Consider the following 15181-nt stretch of genomic DNA (forward strand, 5'->3'; position numbering starts at 1 on the left):
TATTGTGAAATATTCTCACTCGACATGACATTGGGCTGAAATCGAGAGAAATTACAAGTACACAAAAGTACTTTTTTTTTTTTTTTTTTTTTTTAAGTGTTACTTATGCATACTTTGCATAACTATCCACACCGTCTCTTTATTTGGGGAACACTCAATTAAATACTTGACCAGTAATGTCACTGTATGCTCTGGATAATCACTATCACAGATGTCTTGGGTCTTTTTAAAACAGCGGCTTGCTCCTACTTATAGCTTGTGGGTCGTGTCTGAACTTTTGCTTTTGCTCTAATGACTTTAGACTGTCATAGTAATAGGGTGAATACAAATTTAGCGTAATATGTCCATACTAGGCCAGTTTGTGATGATATATTTCCCACTTTTCAGATATTTCTGTTGCAATATAAACACAAAAACTCACCCTGTGAAAGCAAAAAAGGAGGGTAGGTTAGATTTACCAGAAAAAAGCTGACCTACCCAACAAGTTATGAGATTAAAGTTATTTATTTATGAGAACAAACCTCAGGAGGGAATTGTACTTTTTTTTCCTGTCATGGGACAACGTCAATGCATTTTTAAAGGTCGTATGAAACTCATCACACCACACCCGCTGCTGCTAGGAGCACATTCTGCCTTCAGCGGAAGAGCCAATCAAATAATCGACTACTTTGCAATCAGATTAAGACATTTAAAAAATGCTTGTAATTTCAGCCCAGAATCAACATGTCATTATTATAATCCAGTATGAATGGTCATGAATTTGAAATAATCACATAATTCAATTTAAATAACTATTTCTAATAGAAGGGTACCTTTGGCAGCTCCCTTATTTCCCAAGTGGTCGCCACATCAGATGGATCCACACATCTGATTTGCCACCGGATACCCTTTCTAACTCACATTTATCTGGCCTTAGTATTGTCACTGGGAGCAAATGCAAAAATGGAGCACATCAAGCAAGAGCTAATGGAGTGCTAGTGACAACAGTGATGGCACTAGTGAATATATTATTAAATTAAAAAAGAAAGCAGTTGAGGTGCACACTTGTTTTTACCAAAACAAATCTTCTATTAACTTTGTCGTATGTAGTATGAATGAACCCGGTAGCATGACAACAATGTTAATGCTGGGAATCAAACCTGTGGGCTAATTCCTAGGAGTACAGTTGTCTAAAAGGGCTACTAAAATGTGGAATAATGGTAAGGAGGGCGAGGGATATTCCTCAAGTAAGAGTGTGAATCAACCAACAGCACACTAACCACACAGAGGGCTAACTTCAGCCTTGTCCAACACACTGCCAAAGCCAAGACACATAACAGTCAAGTAGAAAAGCCCTACACCTACATAATAAAACATCTGAGAAGAAACACGCCTGGATTATAACGTCACAACTCCTGAAATGCCTTTGGTGATTCTTAAAATAAACCATTTACAGTCCAGAGGTAAGTCTGTAAAGTTTTGATATACATCATCACCAAAAATTACAATAAAATGGGACAAAGTGTCACCAGAAAACCAGTGGTCTCCACTCTGCTCACATTTTTCCCCATTTCTGTCTGTGATGATGTTGAAGTCAGTGAAGTGCTCTGCAGTTATTACAAATGCCCACATTCTTCTTCACCAAGAAATCACATGTTGATGACCGTTCCAGTATGATGGGGTCTTTATAATGTAATGGTTCTTTAGGAGGCATCCCCTGGCACACAGAGTACTTCTCCAGACCCAAAAGCAGGTTGACCACCTCAGTCACCGAGGTTAGACGTGCTGGGTAGCAGTCGTACAGCGGGTGGGTGGGGAGCAGCGGTTGCTTTTGAACCGTGACCTGATAGAAGAAGCCCGGGTCGATCAGCACCATGGTGTCAGTCATGCTGGACTGCTTAGAACACTGGATGAGCTGCAGCTGCGGGCCCTCCACCATTATAGCATACCACAATATGGGCAGTACAGAGGAGCGTAAAGAGTCTAGTAGTTTCATGAGGTGGTTTTCTGCATCTGTACCAGTCCCAACCGAGTTATCAGCCAAGCTGAAGATCTGTGTAATCTGCAGACAATAAACGAATAACAATACATACACATATGATTGTTTTGGGGGGTACGGGCAGCCTCAGCAGGACACTTACCATGGGCAACTCATCTTCGTCTTCTTCAACAACTTGCTTTGTAGCTTCTCTGGCACTTTGTGCTCTCTCTGCATCCCATCTGTTTTGCTGCTCCTGTATTGACAAAGTTGGTCTCATGAGAGTGAGGCCTTAGTCTTTAACTTAATGCAAAATTATAAATATTAAACTACACCCAGCCCACACCTGCACATCAAATTGTGTCAGAGTCCAACAACGCAGTTTATTATTAATACACTGAAACCGTTTGAAGACAGAAATGGATCCTTTGTGGAAGTCTGCAGCTACAGGAAACCTCTGGTGCTACTAATGGAGATTATGTGAAGTATCGGGTAGCAGCCTCTGGGAATCCCACAAATAAACTTGTACAAACACATTGTAGTTCCTCAAGTTGCTATTTGAGGCTGGCTCATAAAACAAGTCAGATCCCACAGAATCTTAAAGTCTGGTTAAATAATTAAATAAATAAAACAACACCACACCACTGTATGTGGGTGAATTTTACATAATTTGACATTATTAAACTGTTACTTTGTACTACTTAGCAGCTAGCTGTGTCTGTTGCATACATCCATACAGTTCATACACCATGCCAACACATCTTGCGAGGGCTAACTACAATTCAGCACCCTAACTTTTTATCCAAATATGCTCACTTGTGGCTCGAAGAAATAAAAAAAAAAAAAGGAAAAAAAAAGAACAAATTTGTGAAGCTAAATTTAAGAATTCAATTTGCTAAAAACTATTTGGTGCCATCTTTTATTTACAGTCTATTGTTTAAAGGGGGGGGGGGGGTTAGCCTGTGTATTGAATTATTAAACACTGTGGTATATAAAGATGTGCGCAACTATGCCGTTACTTTAGCAAAATTGTGTTTGTCTATAATTATGACGTAGAAGAAGATCAGACCAGCTGTGACAAATGCAGAAATTCTTTTATCTCTGTGTATACACCAACACCACCTCTGGAAAACATCAAATAGCTTCAATGAAAACCATGAACAAAATGATACATGTATGAAAAGGGCCACATTTTTAACAATTGGTGAAGTGTCAAAAAAGGAAATCTAAACTCTTCCCTACACATAGTTTAGATAAGGAGGGCCAAACAAACTTTGACTGTTATCATATTTGAAATAAATCGTGGAAAATTAGATATGTTCATCCATAAACTGACTGGCAAAACAAGTGACCACAAGGACAAACTGAAGGACAGCCAAGGAGAGGGTGGTGACAAGTAGAGAGCACAAACAGCTTGGCAGCAAAACGCAGCCATTACATTACAACAGATCACATTAACTTTTGTGGGTGGCCTCATGCCAAATGTTTTAGACACAAACCGAATCACTGCAACATCTCTGGTTTATCCATCCAGGTTGAAGGCATTGTTACATTTTGTAACCCTTCTGTCTTTCATGCTTCTATTCTGTAAAACTGCAATAAAGGCAAACTGCTCAAAAGCTTCATTTAAATGATGCTGTCAAATATTGAAACAACAGCAAAGGACCACGAGAACTGTAACAAGAAGCAACAACCCTGACATTATACACTTTACTTGTTCAGACTTCATTACCAAGCAAAGGTTAAAAAGAAAAAGACCACAGATTTAAGAAAACGGGGTTCCAGTAAGTGTTCATGATACGAAAGTGTAAGTAGGAGGCTGATGGCTCGTGATGAGTGAGGATCGTGCCGTCGTTCGGCATTGGTCAGCAATAGCTTTTTACACAATCAGCCAGAAAAGCGCAACAGTTTACAACAGAGCTGTGAGACCTTTGAAGCAAACCTCTTGGTGAGGATCAGAAAGAGCAACACTTTTGTTTAAGTTAAACTTACCTGGTGGGGGTTGCTGTGGTTGCTGATCTGAGGGACGCTGTCTGACAGTCCGTTCTGCACTCCAAACTCGGAATTATTCAACTGCTGAAAGACAGCGTTACGTTGAAATCGTGTTTCTGTTTGAGATGAGGGGCATTTGTCAAAATATGTGTGGACTGAGATCTGATTTCAAACCTGCATAGATGATTGGTGGTTTCTCACATTCGTGTCAAAAAAGCTTTTGCTAGACCTCACAGGTGACGAGCTCCAACTAATCTACAACGGCAGAGCAAAGCCAGGTCAGGTTCACAATTAATGGGGTGATCGAGTCGTAGCTGCCAAATGACCTCAAAAATAATCTTTATGAGCAAAGAGGAAACAAAATAAATGACCAGAGGCGTTGGGCACTCACTGGTTGTAAATTACTGTCATCATCTTCATTGTCGCTTAAATCATAGCCCATTTGAGACCCTTTGGTTTTCTTTAAACCTAACTTGCGACTGTATGTGTAGTGAGGTCTAGGCCGGCCTGGCGGAAGTGGGCCATCTGGTCCGTAGTCACCTTGTCCCATCTGGAAGGGCAGCAAATGCCTCTGCCAGGTAGAAGCAGAGGAATTTACTTAAATAAATACTGGAAGAAGCAGTGTCATTGAAAAACTATTTTACAAAATTGCATCTGTCAGTCTTACCATTGCCTGCCTCTGACACTGTCGTAAGCGACACTTCTGCCTTTTCTTGTTACTGCCCCCAAACTTGGGCTTGTCTATACAGAAATCACACGTGCCACAGTCTTTCCTGCAGAGACAGGCCTTGCATTCTCCACAGGAACGTCGCTTCCGCTTTTTGTGCCACTGAAAACAAGAAAATTCACACAATTGGGTCAAAATAACAAGACAACAGTGAAGAAATCACTAATAGAGACACACTTTTATCAAAGATACGCGACAAGTACGGGCTACTATGGGCAAAAGGTGTCTTAGGAATTACACAACTTCTATTTCCACCATAAATCTCCAAAATGTAAAAATGTGTAAAATTCAATGTTTACTGAATCATTCTGGTTAATTAACTGGTTGAATAAAGAGAAAGTTAAAGACAAAAAAAAAATGTGCAGTCGACTCCAACAGTCTTTAACCAACTAGTGCTGAGGTGTCTAAAGGGTACAGGGGGAGATTGTCTATATGGGAGGAAAGTTATTGTTTGCAATCAGCCTGAATGAAACAGCAATCCCACTGATGTGGAACAAAGTGGAGGCTGTAACTTTCCTATAATTAATAAACAGCACAAAAATGTCATTGTGTTTTCCCATATTGGCTTTCCATTCTTTGAGGTTCGGCTGGTGCTTCTTCTTCTGCAGTAGTTTAATGACACCAGGCTGCAGAATTGGTGCCCCCAACTGTTGATCACAATCCACCTAAAGCCTAATATTTTTATAGCAGTTGTGAATGTTTTCATTTATTTACACATTCTGGAAATATTGCTAAAAGTTGTACTAAACGTGGATGGAAACTTGGCTAATGAGTATATATTCCTAAAATGTATTCACCTCTCTCCCACCCATCACAGCCTGAGGAGTCCTCACATCAGCTGGGAGTTGTTGCATGTATTGTTAAGATGTGTCCCTTTTTTAACATGAAACGTTGTTACGTTGCAGTTCATATAAAACCAGCATGAACAGAACTGTAACACTAACGAACTTTCACTCAACTCAACTTGAAGTTGAAGTTGCTGTTGTGAAATGCTGCAAAAATTCAAGGTGCTGGAAACATTCCTCAGAGATTTTGGTCCACATTGACATCATCTAGTCACACAGTTGCTGCAGATTTATTGACTGCACCTTCCTGATGTAGATGTCTCATCTCACCACATCTCACAGGAGCCCTATCTGGATGTCATTTGGGTAAAGTGAACTCAAGAAACCAGTTTCAGATGAGCTTTGTGACATTATCCAGTCAGCAACAACACTTACAATGATGTTTAAATGGTGTTCAGTTGGTACTAAGAGGCCTAGAGTGTGCTCCGAAAATATTCCCCATAACACTGTAACACCACCACCAACCTGAACCGTTGATACAAGGCAGGATGGATCCATGCTTTCATGTTGTTTAAGGAAAATTCTGACCCTACTGTCTGAATGTTGTAGCAGAAATCCTGACTCACTGGGGAGCCTCAGTTCCATGTTCATGTTCTGAGAGGAGAGGCATGCAGTGCGGTCTTATGTTGCTGTAGGCCATCGGCTTCAAGGATTGATGTGCTGTGGGATCCTTTTCTGAATACCTTGGTTGTCACAAGTGGTCATCTGAGTTACTGTTCCCACTGTGCAGACTAGGGCTGCCATAAATGATTATTTTGATAGTCGACTAGTCACAGATTATTTTTGCGATTAGTCGACTAATCAAATCATGCATCCATTGGACGTAAAACGTACAGCTTATTGCACCAGCATGCATCTGCTCTTATATAACTATCATTAGCTTAAAGCTTGAAGTGTTTAAGGTATGTGCTAACCAAAAATAAAGACAAGATGATAGTTTATTAAACTTTTAATGAAATTTGCAGATTTTCTTGGTGGAGTTTAATAAACTCTGCCGTCTACTCCTTGCTATCTAAAATGTAACAGGACACTGGAGTAAATTCTCAACCATCTCACACTTGTGTTTAATCAGTTTTCTGTTTGACGTTTATTCAGCTGTGTAAAAACTATAACTTTGATCTCAGCCAAACTGATTAATCAGGAGCAAACAAAACACTGAAAAAAGCCAAACAATAACATTTTTAAGTTATCTAAGTGACTTATATATCATGTTTAACCTGAGCAGCGAAAGACCGCGGACGGTTTGAAAACGATGTGCCGGGAGTTGAACCTTGACCTCCCAGCCAGCTCGTCTCCAAAAATGAAAGTATACACCCGACCCATCCTTCAAATCTGGGGAAATTAAGGACGCATTTGTCGGCCACATTTGGAGAAGTCTTCGAGTTTGGACAGCCTTTGTTGCGTCGCTGTAAAGTAATCGGCCTACAAATGCGGCCCCTGAATTTGGACACAGCTACAATACCGGACACAGCTTCTTCTTCTTCGGCGTTTAACGGCAGCTGGCATCCTTGTAGATCAGGGGTGTCAAACTCCAGGCCTCGAGGGCCAGTGTCCTGCAGGTTTTAGATATCACCCTGGGTCAACACACCTGAATGAAATGATTAGTTCATTACCAGGCTTCTGGAGAACTTCAACACATGTTGAGGAGGTCATTTAGCCATTTAAATCAGCGGTGTTGGATCAAGGACACATCTAAAACCTGCAGGATACAGGCCCTCGAGGCCTGGAGTTCGACACGTGTTGTAGATGCATTGCTGCCATGTTCCGTTTCAGTCCATTACTACACTCTTAAATCGTACTACTAATTCCTAAGTCTTTCAGGATCTTAAAAAGCTTCAATGAAATGTGTCACTACCGTGTGTCTGTGTGTGGTAAAGATATATGCCTTTATGCAAACGTTAAAAAAGAAAAAGACCTAAAACACTCACATCATCATCGTCATCGGTTGACAACTCATCCTCATCATCAACATCCACATTGACTGAGAAGTTCTCCGTGTCACTGCTTTTGAGACTGGGGTGCTGTGTGAAGACAACATCAGTATGAGTAAGGAAAGTGATTGTTCAGCACGATGCTATAAATAACACATTTGATAAGATCAGAAAAGTGTTACCTGTGAATCTGTAACTTCACCCTGTAAAATCAAATGAACATTTTAGAAAATACAGGAAACAAAGCCAATCAAAGTGTTAACTATTCAGACTTTATACCTGGAAACTCATGCTGTCGTCAAATGTCTCTGAAACGTCACTGTAAGGCCTCTGCTGCATGAAGCCTCCACTTCCAGGGCCCTGGAAGAACATACCAAATGCATAAGAAAGCAATATTGATGCTAAAGTAATTTAAAAGTATAGAAATAAATAAAAATCAGTGTGTAGCTGTTTACCTTGCGAATAGGACATATACATTTGCGTTTTCGGCATATGCGTCTCCGGGATTCTGGGCTCTGCAGCCCATGTTTGCAATTGGCACACTGCCCACAATTGTCGGTGTTATGACATCCCACGCACTGACCACAAGGAATCCACTACATGTGGCATGGACACAAGGAGAAAGACAGTTTGCTTCTTTAATAACATTCATGAGAAATGTGGATTGTAAGACACACGGCAACAGTTTTATCAGAATTTTAAAGGGAAATGAAATGAATTTAAGAGCATTTCGATACTAGCATGCACCCTTTGAGCATTAGTTACAATGTGTCCCTGCACGCAGCACATTACCTTTCTGAAGCGAATCATTGGGTGTTCTTTTGTCTTTGACGCTGCTGGAAGTGGGGAAAAAATTGTAGGTAATGTTACAAGGAGAATCCATATTTCACCCCATCTTCAGCCACCTGTTTCCCTTTGATATCAGATATAGATCTGATGCAGTTTTGCCTCTCACTTATAATTCTACACACTTATGCACCAACGTACCCCAACAGGAGGGACAGCAGGGCCTCTTTCTTTGTTTGTCATACCACGTGCCTGTGAAGGAAATGCCACATCTGGCACAGATCCTGCAGACACACATGATGACCCCCCCCCCCCCAACCTCAAGTTATCACGAGAAGCTGACACTTGTAATGATGGTGTTATGTTGCACGTAGTAACAGACTCACAGTATGCTGTCCTCTGACCCGATCTCTCCATTTATAGAAGGGAGCGGACGTGGCTGAGATGACGATGGACCAGGGAGTTTAATTTTATCCTCTGCAGGTGGATCCTCACTGTGAGACCCTTGATTCGGCGATCCCACTGTACTGTTCAAGGGGGCATTTGAATGATTGGAGTTGACGTTTTTAGACCCGAGGCTTGGGGTTAGTCTGTGGTGGGAGTCAGGAGTGTCTGCCCCCTCTCCCCTCTCCATCCAGCTGGACTCTGAGGACGATCGCTCGCGGACCTTTCTCTAAAGGATGAGAGGGTGAGGATAGCAGACTCTAAGTCATGCAGTTCAAATCTTCAGTGTCTTCATGCTTAAAATACAAAGAATAACACCAAGCGACACCTTTCTGCTTCGAATTCTTGGGAGCGGTGTTTCGCCATGGTAGAATTTGCCCGTCTTGTACTCAAAGTTAGACAAGTCCTGTCCTTCCAGCACTGAAATCAGCTCTACTCTGCTTCTCACTCGATCACCACGAGGACTGCAAAGGAGAAAAATAATTACAACCACAAAAAAACCCAAAATATTCCTTTGATATTAAGTGCACGCTTCAGGAGGAGTGTAAAAGGTAGCACCATTAATATGTCAACAACTGTACAGGTGGATTCTTTATTCCTACAAGGCCGTATTTACCTTAAGTAATATACATCCTTTTGGCCAATACTAGATCCTGAACGCCGAACGACCTCTTTGCGCTTCCAGCCCTCCCCCAGTGCAGGGCATTCAACCCATCCCTCATCAGGGTGCGATCGTTTACGGCGGGGTGCATGAAGCCTGAATTTAAAAGAAGACACACACTCAAACATTTTAGAAATGTTTAGATCACATTGAGGGAAAAGAGACTGCAAATACATCACCCTGAGAAACATGATGAATAATAATAATAATATAATAAATAAAAGTTATTTTCCCAGATACAGGCAAAGTTGCATTGAAGTTTGAAATGAGCTCAAATGAATAAGACATTTAAAGCTCTGTTTTCATTGGTAGCTCCTCTGAATATTTGAAAATACACTTGATGCTTAAAATGGTCATAAAGCTTGTGCAGCATCTTTGCACGCATGCATCCCCACTGCCCGCCCTGTAGTAACAATGGTAAAAAAGGGGATCCTGTGCTTGCTCACCAGCATAGCATCTAAATTTAGTCCAAAAATATTTAAGATAATGCTGCTCATTATCAGATTACAGCAAAAGACCTAAACCTATTCCCAAATTGCTGGCTTCATCAATCGGTTACACCGTGACACAGATATGTCGATCCTCTGAACCTCACAGTAGGAAAGTAATCAATCAAGTAAAATAAAATGCAAGTTAGAGTTTTCTATAACATGGCAGGTATATTTTGGTAGTTATTTTAACGATTAGAGTTTGCATCCTATTTGAGGGCACAGGAATCCATGCACACTCTAGTAACACCAAAAGAGCTTGTAACATACACAGTACTGTGCAAAAGTCATAAGCCATCTCTAATTTCTTTATACTTTGCTTTCATGAAACCAGACGGTCTTGGGATTTCTTTATAAAGTGGTCCTGAGGGTTACTTCTTCAGGCTTTTTGAAGGTTACTTTTAACTCAAGAGATGAACTAGTGTTGCCTAAACATAACAGAGAAATTACAAAAAAATTGTTTCAAATTGTACCTTTTGGTACTTTGTTACTAGTAGTTTGAGGAAACGGGACAAGCAGAAGACAAAATATGTCTCAGCCTAAAAAAAAAAAAAAAATCATAAAGAGAATCTGAAAATCATGTTCTTAAGGAACAGGAAAAATTTCAGCAAAGACCTGAAACAGAACCTGAGTGACGCTGAAGTGTCGTCAAACACACATAGGTGGGCTGTCAAGACGCCATTCTTAAGGAAGGGAACGGTGGACGCCAATTTACACAAGAAGTAGACCTCGAGTCTTATGGAGTGATGAATCCAAATCTGACACTTTCGGTCAAACCAAATTGTAACTTTAAAGCTTTTTACAAACTCTGTTTTAAAACACTGTATGTATATTTGCACATTTCATTAAATTCACTGCACCTAATTTCTTTCTTTTTTTTCTGTAAAATATTAAAAACTTAGCGTGGCTCAAGAATTTTGCACAGTACTGTACATCTGTTAGGCAGTAATGTGACAGTCTGATCACCTGGACCTTTCTGTGTTGCAGGGGCTTATATGATCGATAGCATGTTAGAGAAAAAGCAACTTTATGAGTAAATATTACTACAGCATCACATGACCACAAAGGATAGTAAGAACAACATTATTCAACCTACTGATATATCTTTTTGAAGGTGCTCTCACTGCCACCCACACTCTCGCTCCTTTCACTTTCTCCTGCCAGACTCTCTTCCTCTGGATCATTTCTATCATTGCTTTCGGCATCATCATCATCATCTTCAAGTGGCTCAAACCAGTCAACAGGAGGCTCACCACCAGAAGATTTTGCCTCCTCTTTCTCCTCTGTTGCCTTTTCTTTCATGGGACCAGAGCTGGGGCTTCCTATTGCATTTACACCATCTGAGGATTCTGGGGCTGCTTCATTTGTCTCATCTATTTCACTGCTCTTCTTTTCTGACCTTTGTCCTATATCCTCTTCTACAGTGTCTCCTTTACAGCTGTTCTTCTCTGCGTTTTGTCCTGCATCTTCTTCCACAGTCTCTGTGCCCTGGAGTGGGCTTTCAAGCGTTTCCTCATCCATTGATTCACAAGTTTAATTTAAGTTTCCTCTATAGTTCGTCTTGCATCCCATTTAAAGATGTTTATGTCCACAGTGCCCCTTGATGTCCTGGCCTCTGAGGTTAAATGTGTGCGGCTGCTGGTTGAAAGCTGGTCAATTTATCATGGCAAAGCCTGTGGTGAAAAAAGAAAAATCGAGGCTGATTATAAAAATGATCTATACAGCATGTACGGTTAACACAGCTAAATGGCTGAGAAATTGTAAAGTTAGTTTCGAAATAAATCTATTCACAGTTCATTAGCTGGGACTATAATATAGCAATGTTAGCCAGCAAACAAAACGTTAGCATTAGCTAGCATAAACTGCTAAGTTTTGTTACTGTTTCAAGTTGTGTCATTGTTTGACATGCAGCGCGGATATTTTGGTGACACTGAGATTAGCGAGACACTAAACAGTAGTGTAACATCAACGCTAGATTAGATGAAGTAAAAGCATTATAAGCGAGAGCAACGTTAGCCTCCGTTAGCTATCGCATATCTCCATGGATGATTTCTAATCCGATAAACTGAAATAAATGATGTTTATAGAAGCTGTTTATCGCTACCGGACTACAAAGGTTTGTGGCCACTTGGGTTTTCTAAAAAACACGCACCCACACACACCTTTAGGTAATATTCCTCAGATGTTTGGGATAGTGATTTCAACACGTAGCTCCCCTTATTCACTTAGAGCTAACGTTGATAGCTACCCTGCACCTAGCACTACGGAAACGGTGGCATTGGACACAACCAAAGACATCGGAACACTCAAGATGCAACTCCCCCTAGCTTGTGGAGGGTAGCACGGAACTGTTCGTTGGATGCGGTGAAGGTGTTCTGTGGTGTCTCCCCTTTGTGTGTGTGTGTATAAATAAGGTGCGGGACAAAACGCGCTAATGAGTACATCGTTATTTCACGCGCGTGTATGTGTTCACTGCCAACAGCAAGACAAAAGCAACTAACTGGCACCGCTCCGTCTTCTCCTAAGTGAACATAGTTTTTATGCTTATATTTGCTTTTTTATATATAACTTTAAAAATTCTCACCTAAAAATACCTTCGTATTTAAGAAACACTGGTTTCATTTTTTTTTATTCAATTTGTAACACCTAAGTGAAAAATGTACCCCATATAAGTGCCAAATCACCGCAAAGCAGTTTAACCTAGCTCTGCTGTAGACTGCATCATGCTGTAATACTACCTACCACTTTTTAACATTTGTTCACCGTTATTAATTAAACTGTACCTTAGTTCAACTATGACTTGTTCAAGCGGGCGGGGCTTGTGGGAGGGGGCGGGATTAAATAGACAACTGAACAAAAGACGGAAGGGAGGGAAGCCTCTCATCCCGAAAGTGTCATCTTCGTAGCCATCCCTTTAACAGTGCTGCGTTAGAGACCGATCTGAAATCAGATTTTAAAAACCATTAAAATATTAAATATGAGATTAGATTGTGACGTCTTTTTGAGGCACTACATAATCTCGGTGTTTTCAGGGAATTTACAAGAGCACATCTTAAAAATCATTAGTTAATTATTGTATGACAATATTGTATTTCTTTCTATCCTTAACTTTATTTATGGGATATTTTATTGTCTGCTTTATTCATTTTTAACTTTTATCATTGTTCTTTTATAAAGTAGTTTGGTCAATCACGTATTTTTTAAAGTGCTCTATAAATAGAGCTCAAAAGTGCTCTATAAATAGAGCACTTTTGAGCAAGAATACCTCAGTAGGCTGGCTTTTATTAATGCATTTATTCAAGACAACGATACTTACAGCATATATGTTTTGGGTGATTTTAATGCTGATCTCACAGACAGCAGTTCTCAGTTTGCTAAACACTTAACTCACTTTTGTCAAGTTAATAATCTTATCTTGTCTACCAAAGTGTTACTGCCTGCAGATAGCTATACATAAGTGAAGCCTGGCATAGTACATCATGGCTGGACCACTGTATCTGTACAGCTGATGGACATGCAGCTTTAGCAAACATGACTATTAGGTATGAGGTAACTGTGTCAGATCATATACCTTTTGGTTTTACTGTGAATGTGGAACAAATGCCAGCAACAACTGGAAATAATATTGCTAATATTGCTACCAGTGTAAAATTAGACTGGTCAGCATGTAGTGAAGATGATTTCTTAGCTTATCATAGTAATACCGATATACATCTGAACAACATTTCTTTGCCCAAAGAAGCTATTTTGTGCAAAGATGTCAACTGTAAGAATGCTGTGCATAAACATTTACTCTTCTCCATGTATGATGATATAGTGACTGCTCTGTATAAAAGTGGTACACTGCTTGATAAACAATATAAGCATAAGAAACCTAACATCAGACCTGGCTGGAAAGAACATGTATCCATGTACCATGATGAAGCTCGCATAGCTTATAAATGTTGGGCCATGGCTGGAAGACCTAAACAAGGCCCAGAATTTGAACAGAAAAAATGTGCGAATGCCAGATATAAGTATGCTGTTCGCTTTATAACTAAAAATGAGCAAATGCTGAGAGCAGATTCTTTGTCCAGGAAAATGCTGTGTAATAATATGGCAGATTTTTGGAAAGAGGTGAAAGCTCTTAATAACTGTAAACCATCTCTACCATCAACTGTTGAAGGTGTTTCTGGGGCAGATAACATTGCAGCATTATGGAGACAGCATTACAGTGCGTTGTTTAACTGTATAAAAAGTGATCCATATGAGGACAATTTTGACATGAGTAATGACACAATAAGTGTAAGGACACATGAAGTATTTGAAGCCATTCATAGGTTGTCTGATAATAAATCCTCTGGTTTGGATCACATCACTGCAGAACATTTAAAACATGCTAGTTTAAGGCTAGCTCCTCTTTTAGCACTCTGTTTCACTGGGTTTATGATTCATGGCATATTACCAGACTCAATGCTGTGTATTTTACTGGTACCAGTTATGAAGGACAAAGCTGCAAAAGTGAGCTGCTTGGATAATTACAGGCCAATTGCACTAGCCAGTATTTTATCTAAGGTGTTAGAAAGAATCTTGTTTGATAGAGTTAGTGTGTTCATCTCTTCTCTGGATAATCAGTTTGGCTTCAAAGCACGGCACTGACATGTGCATATATGCACTCAAGGAAATAGTCAGTTTGTACAGGGCTAAAAATTCATCTGTCCTCATGTCTTTCATTGATGCCTCTAAGGCTTTTGATCGAGTGAACCACAGAAAACTTTTTGATAAAATGAAGAGACGGGGAGTTCCTCAGTACATCGTGAGGATTCTCTCTTACTGGTACGCTCATCAGAACATGCAGGTTAAATGGGGAAGCAGTATTTCTGCCCCCTTTGGTGTCAGCAATGGTGTTACACAGGGTGGGATTTTGTCTCCAATTTTATTTAATTTGTATGTTGATGATTTGTCCATACAGCTGAGAGCCTGTAACACTGGGTGTATATTAGGTAAAACATTGATAAATCATCTTATGTATGCAGATGACCTGGTTGTTTTTAGTCCAAGCAGTGCTGGGTTACAGGATCTTCTTAATATCTGTACTGAATATGGTGTGCAATATGACATTGAGTACAATGCTGCTAAAAGTGCTGTTTTGATATGTAGAACCAAGCAGGATAAACAGCTAAATTTCCCTTTGTTTAAACTGGCACAAAAAACTCTTGAAGTTCATAAAAAGGTGAAATACCTCGGTCACTTTATTACTGAGCAAATGAATGATGATGATGACATATACAGACAACGGTGTAAGCTCTATGTGCAGGCAAATACTATTGCACGCAAATTCAGCTTTTGTTCACTTCCAGTTAAAGTGGCT

At 40.1% G+C, this 15181-nt stretch overlaps 1 protein-coding gene and 1 pseudogene across 2 annotated transcripts; one reads left to right on the forward strand and one right to left on the reverse strand.

Moving 5' to 3' along the window:
• On the reverse strand, positions 1–12141 carry mbd1b (methyl-CpG binding domain protein 1b). 2 transcript variants are annotated; one of them, XM_085405773.1, is made up of 17 exons: positions 11994–12141; positions 10928–11504; positions 9299–9439; positions 9011–9146; positions 8625–8911; positions 8440–8522; positions 8245–8288; positions 7908–8048; positions 7732–7812; positions 7635–7655; positions 7450–7542; positions 4617–4778; positions 4341–4520; positions 4124–4204; positions 3950–4033; positions 2121–2213; positions 1–2032 (listed from the first exon to the last, which is right to left on the reverse strand). In XM_085405773.1, the coding sequence occupies exons 2-17, from the start codon at positions 11350–11352 to the stop codon at positions 1574–1576; spliced, it is 2511 nt and encodes an 836-aa protein (XP_085261899.1). In that variant the 5' UTR covers positions 11353–11504; positions 11994–12141; the 3' UTR covers positions 1–1573. The 2 variants fall into 2 exon arrangements, with proteins under 2 accessions (XP_085261899.1, XP_085261898.1); XM_085405772.1 differs by having other exon boundaries at positions 1–2041.
• Positions 11909–14796, forward strand: LOC146669262 (uncharacterized; annotated as a pseudogene).
• The last annotated feature ends 385 nt before the right edge of the window (positions 14797–15181 follow it).

Source organism: Rhamphochromis longiceps, linkage group LG5 (assembly GCF_057381845.1).
Source record: "Rhamphochromis longiceps isolate RC_006_pf linkage group LG5, R_longiceps_female_GT1.1, whole genome shotgun sequence".
Lineage (NCBI taxonomy): Eukaryota > Metazoa > Chordata > Actinopteri > Cichliformes > Cichlidae > Rhamphochromis > Rhamphochromis longiceps.

Excerpts from the sequence above, each read along its gene's own strand:
- mbd1b (XM_085405772.1), bottom strand. The coding sequence starts at position 11,352 with ATGGATGAGGAAACGCTTGAAAGCCCACTCCAGGGCACAGAGACTGTG. Across the intron at positions 9,147-9,298 it reads AAGGATGTATATTACTTAAG|TCCTCGTGGTGATCGAGTGA; the intron begins GTAAATACGGCC and ends TCTCCTTTGCAG. Across the intron at positions 4,779-7,449 it reads CAACCGATGACGATGATGAT|TGGCACAAAAAGCGGAAGCG; the intron begins GTGAGTGTTTTA and ends TCTTGTTTTCAG.